The sequence below is a fragment of the Labeo rohita genome, chromosome 19 (genome assembly GCF_022985175.1).
Source record: "Labeo rohita strain BAU-BD-2019 chromosome 19, IGBB_LRoh.1.0, whole genome shotgun sequence".
Taxonomy (NCBI): domain Eukaryota; kingdom Metazoa; phylum Chordata; class Actinopteri; order Cypriniformes; family Cyprinidae; genus Labeo; species Labeo rohita.
The window spans coordinates 3,520,773-3,544,842 of record NC_066887.1 but is presented as its reverse complement, the minus strand read 5'-3'; the positions used below and the strand labels follow the sequence as shown (position 1 = coordinate 3,544,842).

General features: G+C 35.0%; 1 protein-coding gene across 8 annotated transcripts in view; it reads right to left on the bottom strand.

The window, feature by feature from the left end:
- Nucleotides 1–3,496: 3,496 nt before the first annotated feature.
- The window catches only part of epb41a (erythrocyte membrane protein band 4.1a), a 102,727-nt gene continuing 82,153 nt past the window's right edge, over nucleotides 3,497–24,070 (bottom strand). For 6 of the 8 annotated variants that reach the window (XM_051137618.1, XM_051137621.1, XM_051137623.1 and 3 more), the window contains 5 exons: nucleotides 16,782–16,910; nucleotides 13,102–13,200; nucleotides 12,639–12,719; nucleotides 12,243–12,359; nucleotides 3,497–8,142 (listed from right to left, as the gene is read on the bottom strand). In XM_051137618.1, coding sequence (XP_050993575.1) covers nucleotides 12,261–12,359; nucleotides 12,639–12,719; nucleotides 13,102–13,200; nucleotides 16,782–16,910 — 408 coding nt within the window. In that variant the 3' untranslated portion in view covers nucleotides 3,497–8,142; nucleotides 12,243–12,260. The remainder of the gene's footprint in view (nucleotides 8,143–12,242; nucleotides 12,360–12,638; nucleotides 12,720–13,101; nucleotides 13,201–16,781; nucleotides 16,911–24,070) is intronic. The other 2 variants (XM_051137622.1, XM_051137625.1) reach the window with 2 other exon arrangements.

Genomic DNA, 24,070 nt, shown 5'->3' with positions numbered 1-24,070 from the left:
ATCACTTACTAATCTAATGTACTGCAGGTGCCACGGTTCAGCGTTTAATTCATCTGCCCCATGAGCTGATGTTCATGAGTAAGACAGCCTGAAATCCTATTGGCTGGTTGAACAAATAATGCTACAACGGTTGCGGCCCAGCCCTTTCTCTGACCTTTAGCGAGATGCTAATTGGCAACCAGAGATTAAACATTCAAAACATTCAGAGTATTCCCATAAATAACAGCTCCAGGAAAAACTAATTGCCTGGATAATTTCTAGCTGACTTCAGCTCACGAGTTACAGAGACAGAGCCTTTCTGAAGCTCTTAAATTTTCCTTTCTGATCCCTTCTGACAGACTGAAAAGAAATGCAGCAACAAGACGCTCGGGCTGACATGATCAGAACATGAATATGTGTCTGCATCTTTATATGATGTGAAGAGAATATTCTCAACTGGAATAAGCAGATATCAAAGAACACCAGGCGCCAGTTGCATAAAAGGTTAAGACTAGTCTTAAAAGTAAGCCAGCAATTTTTTTTCTTTAAAGCTGGTCGTCATTATTTAAATTCAGTTACATAAAAATGTAGATTAGTCTAAGTTGAATCCAAAAAATAAGACTGATTACCCTTTGGCTAACTGCTAGCTGGTCAAACTAGCTCTTAAGACACTGTCTTAACATAGAGGCTAAGTTTATGCAACTGGCCCCAGACGTTAAAGTTGTGTACTAAATGTGTGTGCTTCACTGGTGATATAAAAGTACAGTATGCAACTCTGAGAAATGTGGAAATAAACAAAAAGCAAAAGAGAACAAAGAAAGAATCTGCAATATGTGTAGTTCAATAATAAAATGTGACACTGGCCATGTGAACACCTTTGTACAATCTTGTGGAGTCTATACCTCTGGAGTCCATATTTCAGGTCTTTTATAATGCATATTAAATAATTTGTAGTTAATTACCGTGTAATCAAAATAGAGACGCATTTGTACATTTCTGCCAGTTTTTGTTCACAAGGCTACTTTGGACTTTGCCTGTACTTACAAGTAAAATCTAATAGCATTTGCAAGTTCTGATGAATTATCATGAACTAAAATGTAATAAAAAAGAGCAATTTCACACTTTTTCTTTCCAATAAAGAGATAATGAAATTATGACAAAATGAAAAGTAACTCTAGTAAAAAAAAGCAACAGATTTAAAGTGCATTTATTTTAAACTAAGTATAGTTTAAAGGAGATATCAAATCTCAAACGCTCATCTTGTCTTGCTCTTCCTGAACTCTGTGTATTCTGACTCAAGACAGTTAGGGTATGTCGAAAAACTCTGAACAAATTTTCTCCCTCAACTTCAAAAATCATTTCAAAATCATCCTACATCGCTGCAGAAGTACTGACCCAGTCTTTGCAAAGTGAACATGCAAAGAAGATCAAACACCCTTAACATAAAAGGTAAAACAGCGATATAGGACGATTTTGAAATTGAGGGAGAACATGAGATAGGAGTTTTTCGACATACACTAACTGTCATGAACCGGAACAAAAACAGAGTTCAGGCAGGACAAGTGAAAGTAACCAAGCATTTCGCTAGATAAGACCCTTCTTCCTCGGCTGGGATCGTTTACAACCACATTTGGGATTGTCTGAAGCCGCATTTAAACTGCATTTTGGAAGTTCAAACTAGGTGCCCCATATCAGCCCATTATATGGAGAAAAATCCTGAAATGTTTTCCTCAAAAAACACAATTTCTTTACGACTGAAGAAAGAAAGACAAGAACATCTTGGATGACAAGGGGATGAGTACATTATCTGTACATTTTTGTTCTGGAAGTGGACTTCTCCTTTAAGTCTATCAAGATAATTACTGACATATCGCTCGAGCCTTACTGATATAAAAATTGTTAAACTATATCTGGAGTACTAGTGCACAATGCACATTTCTCAATATTAAGCCTAAAATATGTTTTAATGTCACTACTGATGAGGATTGTTTGATCTTTAAATAATATCTGTCTTTAAATGCAAAATATTTAAAGTGTACCTATAGTTCCACTTTAGCACAATCGAATATACTTAATATATATTTAGTTGGACTTCATCACTACTTCCGCGCAATTAAAGTGCATTAAGTACAAAATTAGTTGTTCCAGTTTAGCAGACTTTAAATATACCAGTTTAGTATACTAAAACAATTTACTATTTTGTACTGTATTTTAAGTACATAATATGTGAATGTATTTGTAGTTCAGATGCAAAAGCCTCTAAATTCATCTGACGTATTTCTTTCTGGCTACTTTGTATAGGTTTCTATGGAAGTACTGGTACTTCTGATTGGGCTGAAGTAAAAGTATTTGATGGACGTATTGACTGACTATGCGTCAGGAGCATTCACTCTCATTTTTGACCAAGATGGCTTTTGGCTGGTTTTGCATGTGAACTCATCATTTGTAGTATACTTTTAATACGTTTATTTTTTATTAGGGAAATGATGCACATTAGGTGTATAAATGATGCATTATCTGCATTTTATCTTCTTTGTGCTTAATGATGGGAAATGTGGTTTTACACAGGCCTATTCTTGTTGCCATTATGCCTTGGCATGCTATTTTCAGCATATTATGTTTTGGTATGCACTAAATCCAAGTGCAAAATGTAATTTTATGGCCTGTAAGAACCCTAAATGCAGTGTAATAAATTAATTCGACAGGCCCATCTGTAGTGCCGTCCATTTTTAGGCAACTATACCAAAGCATATGCATGATGCAAGTATGAAGCAAAGACAAGAAAATCTGCAATATTCCTCTGTTTTTAACAGTAGACCACTGTGATTTCCAGCTGAATGCATTTTCCAACTTTTTCTCTGACCTTCCTGATAAATCTGCTTTATTCTGCACTCTGTAGTGTCGTTCTGTGTTCACACCACCTGTGGCAGCTCATCTCAGCCTGTCTCTCCAGGGTTATGAGCGAATCCACTGCAATCAAAGTCATTAACTGCAGCCTGCTTTCATCAAGCTAAACACTGGCAATAAACCACAACCTGTGAGAAAAATGCAACACTCTTTGAAGAGAGCTAGGCCTGTTTCAAACATACTATATATGCATGTGAGCGCCTGCATGATGGAGCAGAAAATGCCATTTCTAGGTTACTATGTTGAGGTTTTTCTTTAATAACTACCAAAAATTATAAAATGGTTATCAGAAGCCTGCAATCGAGAACCGTGAAATCATTTTTACATGAGGTAGATCACATTTTCATCCCATTTTACTTCTCTAATATGACTTGTTTCTGTGAAACAGGGCGTTAAAGGGGAAAAAATGTTGTTCAGGACTGTTTATCTATTGGGAATTGATTGGATTGTGAAAAATGGGTGTTGGTTAGAGGCAAGGAGTTTAATAAGAAGGACTGATGTCAAGTTGAAAGATTACTAACATGCACAAAGTAAGCACTCATAAGAAGACCAGGAATGTGTATTAAGAAAGCAAAGAAGCTTGTTAATAACAAACACTCATGAAACTGTGTGAAGAATGTGTCTAAATTGGAGTTTATTCAGTGCATGGTGCTATATTGTACATTTGTCTTTTTTTTCAGTGATGGCAAAAGAAAAACGGGTGTGATGAGAAGAGAAGGAACCTCTGAGGACAAACATACGATTCGTTTCTTTTCTTCACCCCAGACTAGCATAGGAAAGGAGTGCCACAATGAAGAAAACAACACACTGAACGAACTACAACACCTCGCTCTCTGTACAGGATACTATTTGAACTATTATAAAAGCGTAACATTTTAAAATAGACATTTAAAAACTGGACGTGCTGGACTCGTCAGTTTGACGTGGGGCAGTACGCTTTACGCCACCGGCAGTGTTGATGCACAATAAAAATCCTCAAATTCTCACTTTGATTTCCTAGAATTGAATTACCGCAATGGAATTGTCATTCTTGACCTTTAAAGTCAATTGGAGGTTTTTGAATGTCTCAGTGAATGACTGAAATGCATTTTAATTTGCTGTCCACCTGACTGCTTTCGAATTCATGCACGGCACCGTTAATTACCATAACTGCTAATTAGCTCCATTCCTGGCTAATCGATTCCAATTCATCTAAAACCACTTCAGGTTGTATGTGGATGCTCGCTTTGAAGGCTTTGCAGATCTGCTTTAGACCTCATGGGTAAGAACATACTGCCCCCTCTAGTAGAAAAGTAGAAATATACTGAAAATGAGCAAAGTTATCCCTGCAAATCCCATTTAAAAACTGGCGGGAGCTGGTGTTTGGGATTCTGGATCTAATACAAAAACATCAAAGCTGCATTTAAGAGAGCAGGGCATCTAAAATGCAAAATACACGCACGAACGAGAAACAAAACTGATGAAAATAAATAGATACATCATAGAGTGTAGTTTCACTACAATACCCCACCCCATCTTCGTCGGACCCCCAATCCGTGATGACACAGGACGACATTACCAACAAAACAAAAGAAAAATTATACAAGCCTTTAACAAATATGCAAAGTAATGTAACACAAGAGAACATCTGAAATTGCTCCAGCATTCTGAATGAAATAACACATTATTTTTACACCAAGAACAAAATAATACTTTCACATTTAAGAGGAACAAAAAAGATGGGACTTTACAACAGGATGGAGTTATGGATTGGGAACAGTTCACCCAAAAATGAACATCATGTCATTTACTCTCCATTTACTCAAACCTTTCTTTCTTCTGAGGAATTCAGATGTTTAATGTTCATGCTACTCTTTTCCACACAATGAAAGCGAAAAGGGCCTGAGACTGTCTAGCTCCAAAAATAAGCACCATAAAGCACCAGTCTTAGGATGTCGTGTGATGTTTAAGAAACAACTGACATTTAATCACTGAAATCTTTCCCTCCTCTGCAATACTTAAAAGGACAGTTCACCCAAAAATGAAAATTCTGTCATTAATGACTCACCCTCTTTTCATTCCAAACCCGAAAGACCTTCGTTCATTTTCGGAACACGGAAGTTTTTTCACGCTTGCATGAGGTGGTTTTTCAGGCATATATCAGGGATATTTTGCAAAATTGCAATGCAAACTTTTTTTTTTTTTTTTTTTCGCATTTACAGATCACAAGGCGTATGTAAAAAAAAAAAAAAAAAAAAAAAAAAAAAATATGATCATTCTTCAACGTACTATAACCTCCAAGTGGAGCTGCACGATAAATTGAATTGAAATTGCAATCGTGATCAAACAAAAGCTGCGGTTGTCATGCATATCTTGTCAGGGAAGCACAGTTCTGTGATCAGCAGTGAATCTCCATCCGAAAGCCAGAGGGCGCTCTCGCGCAGAAACTCCAAATACCCCCGAAGCAAAAACCCAGGAAGTCACGTTCACTGCAGCTGAATAAACAGAAGATTTAACTGCTTTCATTGATTCAACGTGTCTAATAAACACACGGCTACAGCATTATATGGTTTATCTGAGTTCTTCGTCTTATAATTTTCCTTATAATACAGTATATAATAATTACATGTCTTTATCACTGCTTAGAATACTATGAGTGCCTTATTCTGTGTAAAAAGCCACATCATCTCACAGAAGGATTTATTTCAAAAACTCGACTGACATTATGAAGTGAGTTTGGAGTAAAAACGTTATTAAATTAAGTGTTTTCACGTGATTTCAGATGTAGCAGCATTTACTATACAGAGCCGTAGTTCACTGAGAAGCTACGCAAACAGCTGTCGTTTTCGCAGAACGATTTCTTTATTGCGTGATTAAATCGTCTGGGATAATGAACGCAATATAGCGTAGCTTGTCAGTGAACTACGGCTCTGTGTAGTAAATGCTGCTCCATCTGAAAGCACGTGCTGGAGATTTACTACTGATTACACAACCAGCTTTACTGAAAAATGCGCATGTCAATCGCCTTCGATTAATCGTGAAGCCCTATCTCCAAGAAACACTTTATACGTGGCCGCTCAAAAGTTTAAGGGGCTTTTCATGCCATTAATGCTTAGACGATTTACACTGCACACATCTGTGGTGCAGTACGGCTCTGATGCGGCCACTCTAGTACTGTAAATGCTTGTGTTTATACCAGCCGTGCTGTGGCAGGTTCAGAAGCTCCCCAGAAGCGGCTCTTGCATACGCCTCCTTTAATGAAATATAATGGCTAGTGCAGTGGCAAAATCCCACCGAAATCCGTTGTCATGATTTATCGCAAGAGGAAAAAAAAAAATCACATTTTAGTCGCATAACATTGGTTAATGAAAACACTGCAGTACTGTTTTATAGACATTTATAAAATATCACCAAAGTTTTGCACAAATATGCAAATATGTAATGGAAATGCACCTACTGACTACCTTTCTGGGTCTTAAACATGGTAGTTGTGCTGCTGTCTATGCAGGGTCAGAAAGCTCTTCAATTTCATCACAAATACCATAATTTGTGTTTCGAAGATGAACAAAGGTTTTAATGTGTTTGGAATGACATGAGGGTGAGTAATTAATGACAGATTTTTTATTTTTGGGTGAACACTTTAAAACCTATTTGCATGTTCAAAAATTACTGACGTTAACAGTGTTGGGGGTAACGCATTACAAGTAACATGAGTTATGTAATCAGATTACTTTTTTCAAGTAACTAGTAAAGTAACACATTACTTTTTAATTTACAAGAAAATACCTGAGTTACTTTTTCAAATAAGTCATGCCAGATACTTTGTTTAACCATTGAAAGACTGACAACTCTCCTGTCCCCATGTTGAAGGAAATCAGGAGTATGTGCAGATGCAAACTCAGAATATGCTGCAAACCTGCAATATTTAAATACGTTAAATAGCACATACATGCTTTATGTATTTAATCTCATTGTATTAACTAATGTTTTTGCTGCTGACCTTTGATGATCCAATTTAACCATACTAATAAGAACAAATTACTTTTGACTAACATTAAACTAACATTTGTGCTTCATTTTTTTTTATTGCTGAAGAGTGTTGAATTTTCTTCTGACTGAATTCACATTTCCTTCAGCCTGAGGCTTATTCATTTCACTTGTTTGTGACAAATACTTTTTATATTAAAAAACAAACAAGCAAGCCAGTCCAGATTTAAAAAGTAATGCAAAATTAATGTAACACATTACACAAAAAGTAACTAAGTAGGGCAATTAGTTGCTCTTTTAGGGAGTAATGCAATGGAAATGAAATTATAGAATGAAAACTTAAAATTAAAATTCTATCATGAATTTATCAGTTCTGTATGACTTTCTCTTCTGTGAGATGCAAAAGAAGATATTTTGAAGAATGCTGGTAATCAGACAGTTTTGGTGACTACTAATTACCAAAAATGCTCAAAATATCTACCAAAAAGGTCATGTTAGGTTTAGAATGACATTGAGTAAATAATGACATAACTATCATTTTTGGGTGAATTATCTCTAACTTTAAGTCTTCAACTTTCTTGAAAAAGAATGGAAAAGAGCAGCATGAATATTCTGCTAAACTTCTATTTTTTTGTTTAGCGGAGAAAAGAAAATCCTAAAATGTAGCTTTGCGTCACTAAATGTGGAATTTGAATTTTGGGTGAACATCCCATGTAAGTGTTTCAGATTACGACAGATCATCAACCAATTGCAAACAAATATTAAAAAAAAAAAAAAATCAACAACAACAACAACAACAACAAAATGACACTTTAAAAAATTCCCGCCGCCCAGTTGTTATTATGTGAACCACCCCTTTGGAATCCACCTTAAAAATACCATATGAATTTGAGATAAAAAGTTGCTCTTTAGCGACTGTTTTAGAAAACGATTTCATAACATGGTTCAGTCCGTCATGGAATGTCTTTGACGTGGTGGAGGTCAGGCAGGTTTTTTTGGAAAAAGTCTGTCCGAGGTGTTGAAAAGTGGATGAGAACTGGTCTTTGCTTGAAATCTGCTTGTGGACGCTGGACAGGACTAGATAGTGGATGCTCAGTTTGCAGTATTGACAGATGTTTAGGGTCTGGAAAGCGGCGTCTCAGATGGCAATGGCTGGGTGGGTCATGTGCTGCTACAGGAAGAGTTAGTCCGTGAGGGGAACTTGGTGGGTTGATGGGAAGGGGCTGGACGTGAGGGATCTTGCGTTGTTTTTTCACATTCATAAACCCGACTGGTCCCGCTTTTTTCACCCTGCATTGATGTGAGATCAAAGCCTAATCAACAATCATGCGTTACGCACAAAACAGGACAGCATTTCTGGTAAGGCAACAGTAAACAATCCCACGGGTCACAGAGTCAGTGATGGAAACCGGGATGGCATGCGGCACGCAGACCTGAGCGACATGGAAATAACGGTGGATGGTAAATACTCTCTGGCTGAGTGAAAGAGAGTGAAGTAAACATCGACGGGGCAAATGGGGTGAACTGGGTCTCTGCACGCACAAAACAGGGCACTGTGGGAACAAACTAGCAGGGCAGCGTTACCATTATCCTCTGGGAGTTCTGTGTCTGTATACATACCACCCTGACAGCTGGTTAAACAGCACCAGACGCCCAATGCCTCACACAAACAGACTAAAAGCCCACATTTAGAGGCCTAACACTGAGACGCTTCACTTTCTGGATTAGTTTTTCTTTTTCATTGCACAAATTTCTCTGAACTACGTTTCACATAGTCTAAACAATTGAGACAACAGATCAAAAGAAATATGAAATACAAACGTTCTTTTGGTTATTTTATTTTATTTACTTTTTAAATGTTTGACTCAGTTTTAAAAATTTTGGAGTCACTTGAATGATTCTGGAAATGTTGTTTTTGTTAACTAAAAGTAAAACCATTTTGTTAATAAAAAAAAAAAAAAAAAAAAAAAAAAAAAAAAGCTACAATAAAATAAAATATCAATATTAGATTAAAAGTTAAAAACCACAGAATTTAGCAATAAAAATGTTTAAGTACTAAAATTACTGAAAATATATAAAAATAAAAATAAATAAATAAAAAAGTAAAAAAAAGTAGCCAAAAAGTAATAATAATAATAAAAAAAATAAATAAATAAATAAAAAAAATCACAAAAGCACAAAAAATTATAAAACTAAAATTTAAAAAGAAAACTGAAAATATTAAAAGCTAATTCAATAGTATAACAATAATAATAAATGTATTAAAATAAAATAAAATAAAATAATAATATAAAATTAAATTAAAAAATAGCACTGTTCTTTATCATGGTCCGAAAAAATCAATAGTAATAAAAAAAGGTAAATAATTTTAATACTACTCTATAGGTTGCATTAATGGCACTAAATATTAATATCATCTAATGCCATCTAATTAATATGAGGTATAATTTAAATTCTTCATCCTCTTTACCATGTCAATTGAAATTCTGGAGCTGAACTGGACAGTCGCCAGCCTGCTACATGCATGTATAACGGCTGTAAATATGGCAGTATGAGAGTGCTTTCTAAGGGACTGAGGTTTTTATTAGAGCACAGTTAATGGTGACAATAAATCATACAGTTTAAGTGTCTGTGTCTAATTCTCTGAGATCCTTAGGACATCTTTCTGTTGGTATGAGGTTTGCTATGGAGGGTTTCCATCGTTACCGTCCTTTCATGGGATTTTTGCTTTGTTTGTAATGGTAAGCTTGCAGTATTCCTGAATTTTTTAACTGAGAAATTTTTAAAATGTAGTTTTTAAAAGAGAAAATTTCTGCTGTAATGGGTTTAATGTATCATGGGAGTGGTGTGACTGTATGACCCATGGGAGAAGAGATTTAAATACATGCCATAAACACATCAAACTCTAGCGCTATTAGAAAGACACACTAAAAGGTCTGGGTTGCAGAGGGAGAGAAGAAGATATCACTGATACAGTAATGAATTTGTACAGCAGCAATGCTTTGCTAGAAACATTCACTACATGCAATATTGAAAGGAAAAGAAGTCGGCAAACTTTGACACAAAATCGTCTTGAAATCACAGTTGCCCTCACACCAAAATTCATTATCCATTTCTATGTGAAAAATTGCTGAAACTGATGATTTGAAAGGATTTGATTAATAGTCTGAAAAGATTTGAAAGGATTTTCTCTTTATTAAAAAGAAAAACATGCGTAAAGTCATTTTTGCACTCTAAATAAAGCGAGAAATGTATTTTTGTTTGTTTTTTCAGCCATATGAATAAAATATGCTCTAATTAGCCTGCAGGGAATTAAAGCAATTTGACCACACGATTTTCAAAACTTCAAAACGTGCATGTCTGCAGCAGATCTTATTTTGTAGAGTTGTGACAGTTGCATTTTATAATTTTTATTTTACCACTACATATTCATAAGTCTTTTGTTAACAGGGTTACACTTCACCTTTATGTATAATGCATTATAAAAGTAGTCTTGATGCATTAATTATGGCTTGTAATGCACCTCAATCCTATAAATAATTGCAACCACAGTTAATACATTATAACACATCACATAATTCATTGTTAGACTATGCATTTTAAAGAGGTTCTATTATGCTCTTTTACAAAGTCTTGATTTTGTTTTGGGGGTGCACTAGAACATGCTCTCATGCTTGGTGGTTCGAAAAACATTATTTTTCACATAATTTACATTATTACAATACCTTTCTCCCAGCCTGGCACAAATGGCTCAATTAGTTCTGGGTTTAATGAAGGCCCGCCGAAAAACGAAATGTGTTGTGATTGGTTAGCTGTCCCACTGCGTTGTGATTGGCGAACAGCTTAGACGGTGTTTCAGTACTGACACGCCCCTTGTCAAAAAAGCAAGTTCCGTGTACAACTGTTAGTGGAAGCTAGATTAAAGCGATTTTTATGTTTTAAATATGGGTATTTTTCTTACAAAAACACATCGATTCAGTACAGGAGGCCTTTATTATTCCCCTGGAGACATGTGAGACACTTTTTATTATGTATGAATGCACTTTATTGGACTTGTTTTGGACTGATGAAGAGAAACACCCGTCTATGCCGTTCTAAATCGTGGGAGTGCCAGGATCATTTTTAATATAACTCTGCATTCGTCTGAAAGAAGGAAGTCATATACACCTAGGATGCATGGAGGGTGAGTAAATAATACGCTACAGCAGTGCTGGGTCCTATCATCAGCCTGCCAGATCGCCGATACATGATATTAACGTGCTAATTTATTTATTTACATACTTAGTTTCATTGCCCGAAACCAACTCCAGCTAAAAGCAGCCTAACATTAACATTATCAAAGAACAATCACTGATTAGTCTAGCCTAGTCTAGTGCAAGTTTTTTAAAATGCATAAACACGCGTTACAAGTGAAGCTAACATTATCTACACTGTATGATGAATAAATCTCTTACAACACGTCTGTGGCGTGTTACGGCTCTGACGCGTCCACCGGAGTAGATCGCGGGCACTCTAGTCAATGCTTGTGTTTATACTTGCTACGCTACGGCTCGTTGAAGTGTCTCAGAAGCTGCGTTCTGCGCTGCACCGCTAAAGTTAGGTTAATACCCCACCTCGTCCCTATCCATCCCCCAAACCATTTGAATTTCCACAGGTGGGATTTATTTTAATGATATTCTAATGGGCTGTGCTGTGACATCATAACATCAGGAAAACCCTGTAGTCCAAAGAAGCCATTTGTTGTAGTTCTTGAAAAGGGATTTTTAAAAACGACACCACACACTGACTAAAATTCAAAAAGTGAAAAAGCATAATAGGACCCCTTTAAATTCGGCTATAATTATTTACTACAAGATGTAATGTATACAACACACATTGTGAATAACTATAATGTGTTAATAACCCTTTATAATGCATTATACATAAAGGCTTTAAGTAAAGTGTTACAGTTAACAGTTTAATTCATCTGGCTGACAAAATTTAAAAAAAAAAAATTTTTTTTTTTTTTTTAAACAGTAAAAAAAAAACCTTTCATTAATGTATGCATGCTTTAAAAAAAAAAAAAAATTAATAAGTTCATACATTTTTAGATTATCCTCTTTTAGCATACTGCACCTTCCAGCTCAGCATGCAGCACTTTCCACTCAGCTCATTTAATTTTTCCAGTGTTTGCCTTCCCATATTGATCATGACTGAATAAAACATGCTGAGTGAAGACTAAAAAGCATTATTTCAAGATGTTTTTGGCATGCACATCACTTCAGCATTTCAAAACTAAAAAAGTATGCGCATATAATATTAATCTCACTTCTGTAGATGTAATCGTTCATGTGCCAAAGCTTGCCGACACGCGTCTTTTATTCATTCAGGACGTGCATGGCGAAACTAACCTGTGTCTCATGCAGGAGTTACTCAGGGGTGATCTCTGTTTCCTGATGCACCACCACTTTAGTCACAGACATGTCAGGGTGCTGCTCCTTCGCCTCCTTTATAGCCTGAGCAAGAGCCTGGAGAGCAGAGAAGACAGTATTTAAACCAGACCATTAAGCTTATACATTTAAAAGCCCCGTAAATTCAAAATGAAAACTTTGTGGCTTTTAATCGATGCTTGTTAGCATTGAGGTCTTATACATTTATTAGCATATATATGCATTAAGTTTTTCTCTTTCAGGACCTATATTGATGACTTAAACTTCTCAGGGCCGTTTAGACGTTTTTATCCTATAAAAGCCGTCTATCAGAACGCCTGTAAAACATGCTGCGTCTACTGTGTAGGTGCATTTCACCTTATCATGGTCAATCTCAGTGTCTCCAGTGATCACGATTCTCTTCTCAATACGGGTCTCTGAGATCCCGCCTTTCACCGTCTGAGCAGAGAAAGGGAAGAGAATGAGAGAATGAGAGAGCCAGAAACACAGTGAAGTGAATATCTCATCTGTGCAGTACAGTAATTCTTGACTAACGCTGTGAAATGGAACCATACTGTGGAATGGCGACGTAAATTGTAATTAACAATGGCTTTATCTCATGTACGCAGCCTCTTGGCACCACTATGCCCAAACTTGCAGTGTGCGGCACATGCAAATCAGCTATAAGTTGGATATTGTATAGTTTACTGCAATTATGTTTTGCAGAAAGACTCGTCTTATTTTTCTAAGTTTTACATTGTGCTTAAACACGATAATTTAACATCAATCAGTTGTTTTTTTAAGCAGCAGACACTGCAGGTTTAGGCGTAACTTCCTGTACCTTGGTGATTTGGGTTGTGGTTGTGGTGCTGACAGTCTCTGAGGTGATGGTCTGAGCACTCAAAAGCATCCCAGACTCCTTCTCCGACAGAGCGTTGGGCTATTAGCAAACAAACACACAAGTGCTTAGAATACTCTTCCATTAAATCTCTCATTTATCACTTTCACCCAAAGCCATTTCCTATGGAGCCCCAAAGGGAACACAGTGATGGCAAACAAACATGAGATGGGAGGAAATGTTATATTTCAATGCTTTTGCATTTGCTTGCTAAACTGTTGGGTTCTCTCAAACAATGTTTTAAGTTTTCTCACAAAAGAGGTGCAAAAAGGTACAAAAGCTGTCAACGGGGCCATTTGCCGTTTAAAAGATGCACCTTTGTACGTTATTTATAAGTACATCGAAGGTACATATTAGTACCTAAAGAATATATATTAGTACTTAAATTGTACATATTAGTACTTTTTAAAAAGATGCTGCCCCAGTGACAGCTTTTGTACTTTTATTTCTAAGAGTGCACATCATATTATTTCCATCAGCAGTTTTGCATTCACTAGAAGAAGGTTAAGTTTCTCAAGAGAGCACAAAAGTTTTGCAAGCAAATGCAAAGCTTTGCAGGGAAGCATTGAAATGGGAGAACCCCATAAAAGCCTGTTTCCACCACTGAACAAAAAAAAACTTTTCTTCTCAGAACTGTGATATAAACTCGTAATTCTGACATTTTTTCTAAGAATTGCATGATACAAACTTGAAATTTTGACTTTTTCTCTGAATTGTGAGATATACACATTCAGTTCTGAGAAAAAAGTCACATTTGCGAGATATAAACTTGCAATTCCTCACAAAAAATGTCAGAATTGTGAGATTATATCACAGTTCTGAGAAAAAAAAGTCAATTTTTTTTATAGTTTTCTTCACTTTTTATTCATCTCACAATTCAATTTTTTTTTCAGAATTGCGACTTTGTTTCGCAATTCTCTGTTTATAACTAGCAATTGTGAGTTTATATCATACAATTCTGAGGAAAAAAGTCAGAACTGCAAGTTTATATCATGCAATTCTGACTTAATTTTTCAGAATGACTATATAATTCGCAATTGCGAGTTTATGTAAATTCTGAGAAAGTCAGAATTGTGAGATGTAAACTCACAATTGTAAAAAAAAAGTGAAAATTGTGAGATAAATTTTTAGTTTTTCAGTCCCAATTACCATTTTAATTTCTTTTTTTATTCGGTGACTATAATTAATGGTCTTTGTAATAATAAAAAAAAAATATATATATAAAAAAATTTATATATATATATATATATACACTACCGTTCAAAAGTTTGGGGTCAGTACATTTTTATTGTTTCTTTTTTCTTTTTTTTTTTTTTTTTTAAGAAATTAATATTTTTATTCACCAAGGATGTATTAAGTTAATAATTAAAAGTTTATTAAAAGTTAATAATAAATAATTTACATTGTTATAAAATATTTATATTTTGAATAAACACTGTACTTTTTAAACTTGTTATTCATGAAAGAATCCTGAAAAAAAAAAAAATCACAGGTTCCAAAAAATATTTGGCAGCACAACTGTTGATATTATCCAACATTGATCATTCTAATAATAAATCCGTATATTAGAATGATTTCTGAAGGATCATGTGACACTTAAAGGAACCGTATGTAGGATTGTGGCCAAAACTGGTACTGCAATCACTTTCAAAATACTGTAGAACGGCGTATCCCCTCCCCCTCCCGCCTGACTCAAGGTTGCCAGCTTTTTTTTCTTCTGTTAATTATGTTTATGCTTCACGAGAGATATTTTGCAAAGTAATTATGTGTCGCAAAAATTTACTAAAGGCGATTAGCCAAATATTTCGTAAAGATGTACTGTAATACCACATTTCGGTCGGAACATAGATTGTTTTCATACCGTGCTAGTGGTGCGATATAAAGCTTTTTATGAACGCATTTAGCACGGGCGACCGTGGAAAATCCACTGTGTACGGAAGCACGGGGCTTTTAGCCTATACCAACAAAATTCTTCTCCGTTTTCAGCCGTCTCCATCTGTCAAAGGCATCTCCTATACAAATCCTTGTTTTATTTCGGACTTTGTCACGATGTACTTCGGATTCATAATGAGGTCTTTTAGGTTTCGTAACTTTATACATGTTTTATCCGACACGTTCGTAGCTGCAGCTGTAACTAGAGCAGAGCTGGCAATCCGGATGACGAAACTCTACTGACTTCGTGATTGGTAGATAGCTGGAGGGTGGCGCCTCAGACCAAAACACAACATGACAACATCAACATCAGTTGAGGGCTGCAACTTTCACTTTTAAATGACAATATCCTGGCCGGACCACTGTTGTCAGTGATATAAGTATTTGAAATGAACATGATTTCTTAATGTCTAGTGACATGTCAGGGCCATTTTATGATTAACTGAAATAAATTTCTTACATATGGTTCCTTTAAGACTGGAGTAACAGCTGATAAAAATTCAGCTTTTCATCACAGGAATAAATTCTATTTTAAAGTATGTTAAAATAAAAAAAAAAAACATTATTTTATATTGTAAAAACATTTTGCAATATTACTGTTTTTTTCTATATTTTTAATCAAATAAATGCAGCCTTGATGAGCATAAGAGACTTCTTTAAAGACTATTACAAGTCTTACTGACCCCAAACTTTTGAACGGTAGTATATATATATATATATATATATATATATATATGTAAATTCTGCATGTCCAAAACAAGTACTTTTTTGTCTTGCTAATAGCTGTGCAATAATGGATATTATAAGTATGTATAAATCTTTGGTATGCAAAAAAAATAAAAAATAATTGTATGATGCATATATACATTAGCATATAGAAATTCTGCCCCAAACCAAAAATATTTATTTATTGTGCTGCCAATAACTGATGGATATAAATATTTAAATAAATAAATAAATGATTAAATAAATGAATGAACGAATGAACAAATGAATGAATAAAAAGAGATTTTATGTTTTATAAGTTTCAAGTGCTAAAAGTGAGTTGGTAGCACTTTTTTACTTATTACACTTATTTTTACTTACTTTCTACTTATTTTACTTATTACTGTTGTGTATGTACAGTGTTTACTGTAGTAACAATTTTACTGTAAGTATACTGTAAAATACTGTCAACACATGCAACCGGCGAGTTTTAAACGCTCTAAGTGAATTCAGGCATAATAATATACAGCATAAAAGACAGATGACTGTTTTTCTTCTGAAATCTGGTGTATTTCCGAAAGAACGAAAAAGTAAGCCCACATTATTACAGCAGTGGGACCTCTGGGGTGCTCCTTAAAAATTGTCCTCAGATAGAGTTCAGCAGAGCTCAAAGAGACACAACTAATTGATCCTAATGATTAGTTAAACTCACTCAGAAATGCACTGTGAAACTGAACACATGCAGTACAGAACAGAAGGTTATGAAAATGATACATTCTGTTCTGTATACAGATGTGTGTCGATACATGCACTGCTGCATGTTTGATTATTAACAAAATCACTACTACTAGGTGACGTGGTTACCAATATGTATTGACACTGATATATTTTGCATCCCAGTTCATTTTTCATTCCATGTGTGACAAACACTGGCACAGAAAAAGACTAACCAAAACTGATGTCACCAACACACTGACTCGGCTCACCTGCGCAGACTCATATGTGATGGTCTTGGTCTCTGTATGCACAATCGGGATGTCCTTGGTGGCGATTTCGCTGCGAAGGGAGTTGGTGACATCAGAAATGGTGATGGTTTTCGTCTTCACCACAGGAGACTGTGAGAGGGGTCAAGACATGCGGAGAGTGAGTAGAGAATTGCTTTTCTCACTACATTAACTTCACCTCACACACATCAACAATTGCTAAACACCATCTGGAACCTTTGGCCAAGTCTTTGTACCAGAAGATTGATATTCAGTGCTGACTACCTCAGAAAAATAGCTACTAGACAAGAAAAAAATGCTTAGGCTGGTGATACTTTGAATGGTTGGCCAAAAAAACAAAGCTAGAACAAGCACAAAATACTTCACTACAATGATTTCATATGCACTTTATAAGCCTTTCCAATCAAATAATTTTATTTTATGGTGAGTGGATGAGAAAACCAATCTAAAAACATTCATCGTGGCACACCGATGGATTTCTTTAACATAAGTGGTATAAAATTGCCACCCAGCTGAGCTAATATTAAATGCAGAAAAAAAGTGTTGAAATTAAGTCCTTCCCAATTAATCAAATATATCACAATACAAGAACACAGTTCTCAGCTTCTTCTGGATGTGTAGCCTAGGAAATAAGCAGAAAATAAGTATATTAAAATACTTGAAATAATTTTAATATACTTGAAAATAATTGAAAATGATTATTTTTGTCACAAGTGCATCCCAGTGGAGCAAAATCCATCAGGAAGCTCCATTTCTCACTCCATTAAGAGCGAGGAGTGTTTATTCCGAAACGACATACATCCTCTTGACTGAGAGGACCTGAATGAAGCCTTCGTCTCGCCTAGGAGCTCACCGCTCCTATCACCCACAATGCTCGGCTCAGATATGCAGATTGTGCATTTCTAAACCACAACAAATTAGGTTGGTTTTAGTTTTTAATTTTTTATCTGCAGGCACTTAGCCAGAAAAGCTTTTGATTTAGGAACATTTGGCACATTGTAAGTCAAATATTATTTGCATCCAATAATGGCGACGTCAAGTTGACAGATGATGATGAGAATAAATGCAGTGGCAAATTCGAGCCAAATCATGGGCTCACCATGTGGCGCTTTCGAAAGAACAGATCTGCCTACAAGTCTCCTTTCACATAGTTATTAGTGCATTTAAAACTAAACTAAAGTCACTCAAAGTACAAATCGTTAGGTAAAAGAGACCAAAGACTAGCAGAGGAGTCATTTACAGAGCAACTGAAGAGTTCAGGAAATTTTCAAGTATCCATTAATTCATACTGATAAGATAATGGAAGGGGGGGAAAAGCAAAGGCTGAAAAATCAAATTAGCCTGAGATTATGTACTTTTTTTTGGAAAATGTTTTGGGTTATAATCTTACCATGCAGGGAACCACAAAATCTCTTGCAAAAGAGATTCAAGAAAGTGATAACATCTCCATAAGCTGTTTTCGAATGGATTATATGCTCTTAGTTAGACTGAGGAAAACTTGATTAATTATGAATATTTGAAATAGCAGACATATATTTTCCTGCCTTCTTACAGCATCCTATAAAACAGCTGCAGTTTGTCTGGAAATAAAGATAATGTGGCTATAACCAAGAAATCACAAAAGATATTGAGTCTCATTCACTAATAATTGCGTAGATTATTCATATATATATATATATATATATATATACACACATTCAAACTTCTCATGAAAAATTTATGTTACTCCATTTAATGGTAACAATTTATTTTAAGGTGTCCATAATACAGAGTAATTACCTAATTAAGTACTTAGTAGTAGCCGTTGTACTTACATGAAACAAAATGTACTGACCATGTAACTAAGTTATGGAACAGCCTGTAATTACAGTTTGTAATTATGTAGATGTAATAGGCACTCTTACATATATGTAACAGGCTGAGTCTGTTACACAGCTACTTGTACACTTAAAGTCCACCTCCAGAACAACAATTTACAAATAATTTAGTCACCCCCTTGTCATCCAAGATGTTCATGTCTTTGTCTTCAGTCCTAAAGAAATTATGTTTTTTGAGGAAAACATTTCAGGATTTTTCTTCATATAATGGACTTCAATTGTGCCCCCGATTTTGAACTTCCAAAATGTAGTTTAAATGCAGCTTCAAACGGCTCTAAATGATCCCAGCCGAGGAAGAAGGTCTTATCTAGCGAAACGATTGTTCATTTTTTAAATTTTTAAGCACAAAAGCTTGTGTAGAACAGGCTCTGGAATGCGCATTCTTGAACGATTCATTCGTTTTTAACGAATCTTTAATGTGACTCGGAAAGAATGAGTCGTCTCAGGGAGTGATTCGTTCAGTCGCGCATGTGCAACATCCTATTAGGTTCTGTACTGGAATTAGTTCACCTGTTTCGAGTCATTCGTTCATCTTATGGGGCTGTCACGTGATGAACGAATGACTCAAACCCAAAAACTTGTCAAATAAGAGGTGAGGTGAGCTAATCATAGACTAAAGACCCAGGTAAACAATTAATTAATCTTTTCTGTTTCTTATAGCATTATAGTTTTGTCTTGTTTGTAGCTTAACGTTTGTGTAAGCAGTAGATGTGTTAGGGAGGTAACATGTAACATTTTAATATTTTGCTAAAATTAACAAAATGACTCGAAAAAAGATTTGTTCATTTTGCTGAATGAGACTCAAAGGTCCGAGTCAGTAAAATGATCCGAACTTCCCATCACTACTATGAATCATGTCTAAGTTCATCGTCTGTGTACTCCGGCTCAAAAAGGTAGAGTATGGCGGAAAACTCCATCTTATTTTCTCCTACAACTTCAGAATCATCCGACATTGTTGTAGCTTTTTGTTTGTAAACAGCGTTTGACTTACTTGCACTTTGTTAGTCTTAGCACGTTTGCAGGTCTGTAGTTCCGCGTGAACTTTTGACGTGATTCAATAGTACATAGTGTCGTGAACGCGAATCTCAGAGCCTGTGCTATACAGCTTTTTTGCTTAAAAAGTATACACTTTTTTTTTTTTCCAAAAAAAATGAACGATCGTTTCACTAGATAAGACCCTTCTTCCTCGGCTGGGATCATTTAGAGCCGTTTGAAGCTGCATTTAAACTACATTTTGGAAGTTCAAAATCGGGGGCACAATTGAAGTCCATTATATGAAGAAAAATCCTGAAATGTTTTCCTCAAAAACCATAATTTCTTTACGACTGAAGACAGAAAGACATGAACATCTTGGATGACAAGGGGGTGAGTCAATTATTGTAAATTGTTGTTCTGGAAGTGGACTTCTCCTTAAGTACAATCTTTGATACACTTTATTTTAAGTAGCTTACGTATGTGTACTATTTTTAATTACATTGTATAAAGTGTGCAACACATATTATTACATATGTAGCTGTGTAACAGACTTGGCCTGTTGCATATGTGTAACAGTGGCTGCCTATTACATCTACATAATTACAAACTGTAACTACAGGCTGTTCCATAGCGTAGTTACATAGTCAGTACATTTTGTTTCATGTAAGTAAAACAGCTACTACTAAGTACTTAATAAGGTAATTACTCTGTATTATGACACCTTAAAATAAAGTGTTATCAAAGTAACTAATTGCATTAGTTACTTTTTTTGAAAAGTAATGCATTATTTTACTTTGTTACTTGTTTTTTAATAACAAAAAACTAAAAGCTAAATTTTTGTCAACTGTAAATGAGATATCTATTTGCATTGATTATTAAGTTAGGCTTTTTTTTCTTTTGTAAATTTAGAATAAATTTCAGTACTAAAGTTTTTAGTGAATCATGATTTGTTTGTGAAAACTTTCGTGCATGGTTTCATGCACAAATTTGTGGGTACGCATGCTTAGTGAACGAGACCCAGTGTGTTTACAGATGACTTTGACAAGACCATAATTAAGAAAATTTGTTTTGTTCAGTGGATATAGGGATTATAGGGCCCTATGATTTCCGTGATGTGGAAAACGTGGACGGAATTGCGGAATCGAGTCATAAAAACTGAATTTTGTCAAAGTTTGAATGAATTAATCAAAAGTAGGTCATTATACTTAAATCAAACTGCAATATGGACTAGTATCTGTAAATATTATGCCGCAAAAATACCATTTAAATGTGAATCCTGCATGTTCTGTGAGTCTCTGTTATAATGAATGGAGAAAACGAGCGGTTTTGTTTACTACACACGCTGAAGCGCGCGTGACGCTCGCGGTGATTTCAGCGTCTGTCGTCTCACTAAATGAGGACATAAATACATGAACAATATCTGTTGAGAGTCACTTCATGAGCATTTGGTAAGGTAAACACGGCAACCTGTCAAAATAAAAGTGTGCCACATATATATTACTACTATTACTACTACTACTAAAATGTAACAAATGTAACACATTTTTAGGGTATAATCACAGAACATTTCCTCCATGTTTTAATTTTAATAAAAATTAAAACATTTTTTTTTGTTTGCCAAAAAAAAGTTTGCTTAATTTTCAATAATTAAAAGATAAATGAAATTAATGTTTTATGCCTTCATTTGATAATCAGAATATTTTAAATACACAACACAGAATTCTGAGGGTAAAAAAACTTTTCATAAGACTATTTTAAGAATAAATTTGAATAAATTAATTATGCTTTCAAATAATTATACATGCTAAAACACTGAATTTTATAACAATAAAAAATTGTATAAGTTTAATGATTTTAATTAATTAGACATGGTTTTTGATTAATATAATTACATTTAACCATTAAAAAGGAGTTGAGAAAAATGAAAATGGGAAAAACGGAATCCAGAAATTTTTTTAAAAAAAAAAATTTAAAAAAATGGAAAAAACGGAATTTGGGAAAAAATAAAACAGATTTCATAGGGCCCGAGGATTATAGAGTGCGCAATAAAGCTGTATTAGGGGATTTCTGACATTTGAGCTCAACGCAACTTGAATCAAACAGACGTTTATAAACAAAACTAATTAGCTAAGATGTGAAAATGACTTCGTAGAAAAGTTAGTTTTAAATTTTATTGGTTGTACCTTGGATTGTCTTTATCATGGAATGGACGTTAGTCAGAGCAGATGTTATATATAATTTGAAGTAAATCAAAATCAGGCTTTGATATATGGAACACTAAATCACACAAAATCAGATGGTCTATGGCAACCTACTGAACAAGAACAAAATGTACCCACCGACAGTGCTGTTCACTAAAGAAATTATGCAAATCAGATAACAGAGATATGTACTGAACATAATTTGCAATCACTCATCTTGCAAATCGATTCTGAATATTATGTTCTGCCAAATCCACAATTTGCTACACTTTACTGGAACTATCCTGCACCACTCCACCAGTGCGATCCAGACACCCAAAATTTCTGTCAAATTAAACGTGGCATCTACTCTGACTAGTGTTCATTAAAAAGTGCAAAGGTGTACAAGTATTTTTAAAAAATAAATTAAGCTACTTAAATGCATTTTAAATAAAAAAAACATAATCACTGCATTATGCTGTCACTCTTTGCAGAGAGAGGCTGTTATTGATGTACCTTGTAAAAAACATTTAAACCATGACAGTAGTACAGTAGTACTGATGATTTTGATACATACTGGAGTCCCATGGAAGGAGAAATAGGATAATGTTCACAGGGTTGTGTAATTAAAGTCCTGATATGCTGATCAACTAAGGGCTGATATGACATAAACACACTTCACAAAGAAGTAGACAGTATTACAGAAAATGTCCATTTCATTATGCATCGACTGGCAAAGGGGATGAGATTTAAATCTGCAAAGTGCAACGTGTGCTGAAAGGTTGTCCAGAGAAATCCAGTGCTCACAAGGTGATGTACGCAGCTAGTGATTAACATAAAAACTAAAACTAAAGTACTACATTTGAACATACTGAAAGAACTACAGTGTTTGCAAGACAACAAAATAATAGTGTTAAAATTTCAGCTGAGCTTAGGTTTGTTTGGTTGTGCATAACTAAAAGACCAATCACTTAAACATATCTTTCAAACAATTTGCCAACGTAGACTACCGTTCAAAAGTTTGGAACTGGTTGTTTTTCTTTAGGGGCCAAGCACCGAAGGTGCTATTTAATCGGGATAAGGTGCCTATTGTATCCATTAGCGATCTTTTTCTGGAATCTATGGCAGCCCGTAGAACCGCTTGCCACCACTTATCCAAATTTTCACTCATATTTATGCTAATAACTTTTGAACCATAAGGCACTTTTCCTCTGATTCCTTGGCTCAAAATGAGGCATGTGTGTCTGAGGCTGTATCTGTGCAAAGTTTTGACATATTGACACCAAACTTTGTGTGTGGCATTGTCACCTCACACTGAACACACCATATCGATTTGATAACAATACCACCTATTGGTCAAAAGTGATGACCCATTAAATCATATTACTAGTGATTGTTTTTGATTTTTCATCCGTTTTGACTACAATCATCCTTAAATGGCTTAAATTACTTATTGCTTCAGTTGCTCTGATGCTTGCTGCCTTGCTTGTCTAATGCTTGGCCCTGTAATTGTTGTTGCAACTATATTTTTTTAAATGTTTTTGAAAGACGTCTCTTATGCGCATATGGGGGGGGGGGGGGGGGTCTGTAAAAACAGTAATATTGTAAAATAATATTACAATTTAAAATAACTGTTCTTCTATTAAAATTCATTTTAAAATGTAATTTATTTCTGTGATCTAAGCTGAATTTTCAGCATCATTTCTCCAGTCTTCAGTGTCACATGATCCTTCAGAAATCATTCTAATATGCTGATTTGCTGCTCAAGAAACATTTCTGATAATTATCAATGTTAAAAACAGTTGTGCTGTGTACCTACTGTCACTTTTGATCAATTTAAAGCATCTTTGCTGAATATTGACACGACTCTTTTGAATGGTAGTGTCAATGGGCCGCTTCCAAATGTTTTTATTTGTTTGTATGTTTGTTTGTTACTGTTAACATTTAAATTTTAACAAAAAACATCACCATAGCCGAAGACACTGTTGTAGTTTAGAATTTGTCTGAATCAAATATGTTAAAAGACTGGGTGTTTAAAAATGGCAAAATATCTTTCAGTTGCAATGTTGTCACTAATTCGCACACAACAACATACAGCACAACCTGTGTAGTCTGATTTATGGACGAATGACTCTTATGAACTGGTTCTTTTAAGTGAACTGACCAAAAAGACTCATAAATCAACTCATGAGCTATTTCATGAGTACAAATGCTTTTGGGAAACACACCAGAGCGGTTG